Below are 7,005 nucleotides of genomic sequence, written 5' to 3' on the forward strand. Positions count from 1 at the left end.
CCCAAAGCCCTGGAAAGAGGCAGCCTCACCATGCTTTCACTTTTGCAGCCTGCATTTAAAATATACCTGCTGAAGCTCATGCATCCATTTTGATTTTCCTATGTATGTTCTGGAATACCTATCTGTTTATCTTAAGTTTTCTGTAGTACACCTCCCCATGCTATCCTAGCACTCAGATGAGAATTTACAGAGCAAATTTGAATCTCACAGAGTAAGAGTACTAAGTCTTGGTAGGATTATTTAAAAGATCAAGGAACTTTTGATCAAACTTTCCAGGCTCCATCCTCACTCCCTGAGTCAGGCTCAGGAAGAGATTTCAGTAGTAAAGCATCCTTTAAACTGATACATTGCATTTTGAAAGAAATCCTCTGTTCTAATCTGTGTTCAAACCCTGGCTCTGCCACTCTGAGATCCCTGAGGTAAGTAACTTTGCCCCTCTGTACCTCAGTTTCTCTGTCTGAGAAATGGAGTAAGCCCTTCTAAACTGACCTCCCTCACAAGGATGTTGGGAGATACCTTGTCTCTCTCATTTATAAAACATTCATTACCACAGTAATTAGGTAAGTGAAGTGATATCTTTTATTGGATCAACTTCTGTTATAAATGTTTTATAATATCTAAGACACTTATTCATATTTGCAAGTGCCTTTAGACCATTAAATAATGGTACTATAGAAGTTATCTAATTGTTGAATCTCATTTGTCTTATTAAGTGAATTCAATGTATGTAAAGCCACCATCAAGAAAAACAGAAAGAACTAGCATCAGAGAGAGTATCTAGGATGACTGCATTGAGATGGGACGGGCATATTTTAAAGTGGCCGCAAGTAACTTTTAAAGATTTTGGGAGATGATAGATTGATTTATTAATAATTTGTTTGCTAAAGAAACTTTACTACTTATTCATTACATCCTTGAACATGCAAACTAGCAAGAGTGGTTAATTCTAGCAGTGACTCAGCCCAGCTTCATATTTGTTACTTAGCCATTTATACACTGAAGTCTCATGTACTGTATGATCCTACTGAGCAATTTCCTGGTTGGCATTCTGAGAAACTGCCAGAATTCTAAGGGTTTGTTGTCTTTTCAGCACTAGCCATGGAGAAGAGTTGTATATCTGTGTTCCTGCTGCTTGTTGCTGTCTCTTATGCTCTGGCTAAGAATGATGGCAAAAGGGATACAAAAGAAGTAAAAGAGACCAAACCAAAACTGCCTCAAACTCTCTCCAGAGGTAAAAACTTGGTTCATTCTCCCAATCCTAGCTCCATGAAAGTCTCTCACCCCTCAATCTGCTACCGTTAAATCCTATTACATTTTTAAATAGCTGTCTGGCCTGCAGTCCCTCTCCTTTCACCTGCCTATGTATTCACAAATATTTTTTTCTCTGGCCTCTAAATATACCCCCCCGCCCAGTACTTTTTCCCCCAGAAGAGATTTCATCTTCATTCAATTACAATACCCTTTTTGGCAGCATATTCTCTCAAAGTACTTCTTAGTATCCTTTACTTCATATTTCAAGCCTAGATATAATCTTCTCATCGCTAACAACTTTTTAAAGGTAATTGTATGTCATTTTTCTTTAGGGTGGGGTGATAATCTTATCTGGACTCAGACCTATGAAGAAGCGTTGTTCAGAGCCAAGACCGGGTAAAACAACATTTTTTTCTATCCTGGCCACAGGTTTCAATGGCGCCATCTAGTGTTATCTGATTTACCCGATGCCTTTGGCATTAGGGAAAGAACTCTGACCACCGTTAGAAATCTGTGCTTTCGTTAATTGTCCTTTACAGTCTGAGATGATCTCCCTCATCAGCAGTGGCTTTAAGGTTGTCAATAAGGAAAGTCTAAAATGAGGTGTCTTCTTCCATTTCAGCAACAAGCCCCTGATGATTATCCACCATTTAGAGGACTGCCCACACAGTCAAGGTAACATAGCTTTGAACATAAAGTCCTCTTATTTTCTACCTTATGAACTCAAATACTGCTAAAATACAACCGTGCTCTCTAATTCAGTGGCATACTCCACTCACTTCAGTAGAGTTCTCTGTGGGCATTAAGGTCCATCTGAAGGATCAGGACCTGACACGCAAACTAGACTTGTCTGAGTTGGACTGAAAGGCAGAACTAAAATAATGTGGTGGGTTTGGATAAAATTCAAATCCAAATCTCCCAGAAATTTGAAGGGGTTTGAATTTGGAGGGGAACAGACTTATGCCATTTCTATTTGTTACTTCAGCTCTGTTCTAGATATCACGCACCCACAGGCTTAAAACTCTCCATTTTAATTCTTTCCGTTGGACATGCTAAAAATCTCCTAACTTTGGAGAGTCCACAAATCATATCGGAATCTTTTCCTATATCATTTCTTGGCAAATGTGTGTGATTTCCCCTCTTTCCCCAAGTTTGTATTTTATTTATTATTTGTAACAATTGTTTGACATTTATTAATTGTAGCACTGAAGAAAGTATTTGCTGAACACAAAGAAATACAGAAATTGGCTGAAAAGTTTGTTCTTCTGAATCTTGTTGTAAGTTCTCCAGTTACATTTTATCAAAACTTAAAATTTCAACTAGCTCTACTCATGACAGTGGTTGGAAACAGTAAACATATATCATTAATTATGGCTTCTTTGACTAAGGCAAATATTGTGCATCAGTTTAACCAGATATGACTAGAACTGTCTGGTGCTACAACAGGGCTAGATTTAACAATAAATACAGTATATTCTATAGCTATTACAAGAAGATATAAACTACAGTATAAGATTTATTTAAAATAAATAAAAACATTGTTAAATATGACATCTGCAGTTTTACCATGTTCTTTGGTTAGTGTATTTCTCAAACTTTAAAACTTCAAAGTACACGTTAAGTTTGATAGCCAAGAAATTATCAAGTAGAAAGAAAACGTTCTGGTTGTGTTTTTTATACAACATGATCTGCAGCAATCTTGACTTAGAACCTTATCACTTTGTTCCAGTATGAAACAACTGACAAACATCTTTCACCTGATGGCCAGTATGTCCCTAGAGTTCTGTTTATAGGTGAGTACTGTTGGTTTTAATGACACAGCCTCCAAGGATGATATCCATTTTGAAGCTATAGAGGCAGGGTCCCCCAGCATGATACAAACAAGGAACGCTCTGCATTGTTAACAGGGGTTAATACCAAGAGAAGAATAGAATCTTTCATTTTGTTTTGCTGGAATGAATGTGACAAAACAAAACTGGAATTAGGCAGCAGTGTGTGAGTCTTATTTGGGCGGGGGGAAGGCTTATGTAGTAATAAATATATTTTAATAATAATAATCTCCCTCCCTAACCTCAAAAGGGCCTTTGCCGGTTCTGGGATGGGCTTGCATGTGGATCATGTTGAGACAGTTTATTTCTTTCTGTTGGCCAAAGTAAGGGGGCTAAAGGACCATGTGTCTCTTCATAACTATTAATATTTGTAACAATGCACATCAGGGTAATTCAAGTATCATGTAATGAAGTGGGATGTAAATTGGGCAACTGCACTATTCAGAACTGAATTTCCCTGATCGTGTTTCAGAAACACTGGGGTTTTATTCACGTCATTTAGAAAACATGAAGTATCAGCTATTGGAACAACATACTCCATCTTCCTATATGTACATATGCAGCAAGTAAAGGTATAGACTTTTTAAGAACATAAGAACGGCCATACTGGGTCAGATCAATGGTCCATTTAGCCCAGTATCCTGTCATCCAACAGTGGCTGGTGCCAGATGCTTCAAAGGGAATGAACAGAACAGGGTAATTTAGCAAATTATCCATCCTCTGTCATCCTGTCCCAGCTTCTAGCAGTCAGAGGTTCAGAGACATCCAGAGCATGGGGATGCATCCCTGACCATCTTGGCTAATAGCCATGAACTTCTCTAATTCTTGTTTGAACCCAGTTATACTTTTGACCTTCACAACACCCCCTGGCAAAAAGTTCCACAGGTTGACTATGTATTGTGTGAAGAAGTACTTCCTTATGTATGTTTTAATTGCTGCTGCCTATTAATTTAATTGGGTGCCCCTGGTTCTTGTGTTATGTGAAGGAGTAAATAACACTTCCTTATTCACTTTCTCCACACCATTCATGATTTTATAGACCTCTATCATATCCCTCCTTAGTCATCTCTTTTCTAAGGTGAAGAGTCCATCTTTGTAATCTCTTCTCAGATGGAAGTTTTTTTTTCCATACCCCTAATCATTTTTGTTGCCCTTCTCTGTATTTTTTTTCCAATTCTAATACATATACTTTTGCAATGGGGGACCAAAACTGTACACGGTATTTGAGGTGTGAGCGTACCATGGATTTATACAGTGGAAGGACAGAGAATATCCTATCTACCCCTTTCCTAATAGTGCCTACATTGTTAACTCTTTTGATTTGCCACTTCACATTAAGCAGATGTTTCCACAGAACTATCCATGATGACACCAAGATCTTTCTTGAGTGGTAACACTAATTTAGACCCCCATCAATTTCTATATATAGTTTGCACTTATTGAATTTCTTGTGCCATTTTGTTGCCCAGTCACCCAATTTTTATGAGATCCCTTTGTAATTCTTAATAGCAAGCTCTGGACGCCATCTTAAGACATTTTGTATCATCGGCAAACTTTGCCACCTCACTATTTAACCCTTTTTCCAGGTCACTTATGAATACATTGAACATTACAGGTCCCGGGACAGATCCTTGAGGGACCCCACTATTTACCTCTTTCCACTGTGAAAACTGATCATTTATTCCTATATTTTATCCAGTTACTGATCCATGAGAGGACCTTCCCTCTCCCATGGATGCCTACTTTACTTAAGAGCCTTTGGTGAAGGACCTTGTTAAAGGCTTTCTGAAAGTCCAAGTACACTATATCCACTGGATCACCCTTGTCCACATGTTTGAACCTCCCCTCAAAGAATTCTAATAGATTGGTGGGGCATGATTTCCCTTTACAAAAGTCATAGAAGATTAGAGTTGGAAGAGACCTCAGGAGGTCATCTAGTCCAACCCCCTGCTCAAAGCAGGACCAACACCAACTAAATCATCCCCAACATACTGATACTTCTGTTCTTTACTATAGTTTCAATCAATTTGCCTGGTACAAGCCAGTAAGCTTAACTTTAGTAATTGAATGGATCACCTCTGTAACTGTGTTGGTTTTGTTTTTTGAATTGACACTGCATTAGCTATGTGCCAATCAAGTGGTGCAGAGGCTGATTTAAATGATTGCAAAACTACTACCTGTGGTATGTAATCTTTGTCATATTTGAGTTCCTTCAGAATTCTTGGGTGAATACCATCTGGTCCTAATGACATTACTGTTTAACTTATCAATTTGTTCCAAAAGCTCCTCAATAGAGACCTCAAGCTGGGTCAGTTCCTCAGCTCTGTCACCTAAAAAGAATGGTTCTAGTGTAGAAATCTCCCTCAGATCCTCTGTAGTGAAGTCCAATGCAAAGTATTCATTTAGCTTCTCTGCAATGGCCTTATCTTCCTTGAGTGCTCTGTTAGCACCTCAATAGTGCAGTGGCTCCACTGATTTGGCAGACTTCCTACTTCTGATGTACTCAAAAAAGAAAACAAAATTTGCTGTTTAGTTTTTGTCTTTTCTTGTTGCTCTTCAAATTCTTTTTTGACCTGCTTAGCTATACTTTGTATATATTAATATTGTAGACTATTTAAAATTAATTTCTTCCACTGCTTTTCCTTTCCTCTTTCCAGATCCCTCCCTGACAGTTAGAGCAGATATTACTGGAAGATACTCAAACCGTCTCTATGCATATGAGCCTTCAGATATTTCATTGTGTAAGTATATTTCCCAACAGAAGCTTGCACATACATTTAGAACAGATGAATGTCTTCTCAAAGAGCAGTGAGAAATGCTAGACCTGTTTTACTTAATATTGGTTGAAACATGATTTAATAGCCAGACCTAATTACATTCTTCATGACCTCTTGCTTATTTAGAGTCCAACTCTGACACCCTCACACTCAGCTGTGCCTTACTGTATGAGTAATTGCAAGGGAAATCTATAGGATCGTTTACAGTATAAAGGTGCCAGAATCAGGCTCATAAAAACGACAGCTCATTTTTCGATAGTTCATATATAAAATGGGTTAAGACAGCAGCTTTAACAAGAAATTAAATATAAAGGGACATTAAAATTATTTTCACATAATTGATCCTGAAAGACCAGCAGTATGGTTCTAGAGCATTAAAATTCCACCTGTTTGGAAGGAAGATAGTGCATTTTTGTAGGAAGTTGCATAATTCATTGGCACTCACTTTGCATGATAGGTGGAACACTGGTGCTCTAAGAGCCTTTGGGGGCCACAGGATAAGAATCCTATTAAAGTTAATGGGAGTTATTAGTATCTTGCAGCAGAAGAGGAACCCAGCATTGTAATGGAAATACACTGTGTGTGAGAGTGAGAGATCCCCTCACAGGTCAAGAGCAATTAAATTGTGTGGAATGACTGGACTCCCCCCAACTCCTCTTTGGAAATCATATTAGTAGGGTAGCTTCTGCAAAAACTGTAATTTAAAACATGGTCAGGACTGTTTACAAGTCTTGGAAGAGACTGTAAAATGTATGATGGATGAAGAGTTAGTACAATAAGGGAGCTTGTGACAGCACTTTCTCTAAAGTAATTTGTCACTAGCCGTATAACTGCAGAAATGTAACAGTTCTTAATGTTTCATTTCTAGTGTATTCAAATATGCAGAAAGCTCTGAAACTGCTGAAGACTGAATTATAAGGCAGCGGAAAAGCCCATATGCAGCCAAGATGTCTGATCTTCCCGCTCTGCTCTACTCGCTGGCATCAGTGAAAACTTTTGATTGATTTTAGAAATGCATAGCACTGGTTTATATGCATAACTAACTGTATGGTTTTTTGTTAACACTTTTGTACTGGATGGGATTTTAAGTACTGGTTGCTTTTTAAACAAAGCATACAGAACACTGTATGCTTCAACTGTAAACCATG

General features: G+C 38.1%; 1 protein-coding gene across 1 annotated transcript; it reads left to right on the forward strand.

Annotated features, from left to right (window-relative positions):
* The first annotated feature begins 1,098 nt into the window (after nucleotides 1–1,098).
* Nucleotides 1,099–6,775, forward strand: AGR2 (anterior gradient 2, protein disulphide isomerase family member). Its single transcript, XM_065400012.1, has 7 exons — nucleotides 1,099–1,231; nucleotides 1,584–1,647; nucleotides 1,874–1,926; nucleotides 2,455–2,528; nucleotides 2,981–3,044; nucleotides 5,738–5,821; nucleotides 6,726–6,775. Exons 1-7 carry the CDS (start codon nucleotides 1,099–1,101, stop codon nucleotides 6,773–6,775), a joined length of 522 nt encoding a protein of 173 aa, XP_065256084.1.
* The last annotated feature ends 230 nt before the right edge of the window (nucleotides 6,776–7,005 follow it).

The sequence above is a fragment of the Emys orbicularis genome, chromosome 2 (assembly GCF_028017835.1).
Source record: "Emys orbicularis isolate rEmyOrb1 chromosome 2, rEmyOrb1.hap1, whole genome shotgun sequence".
Lineage (NCBI taxonomy): Eukaryota > Metazoa > Chordata > Testudines > Emydidae > Emys > Emys orbicularis.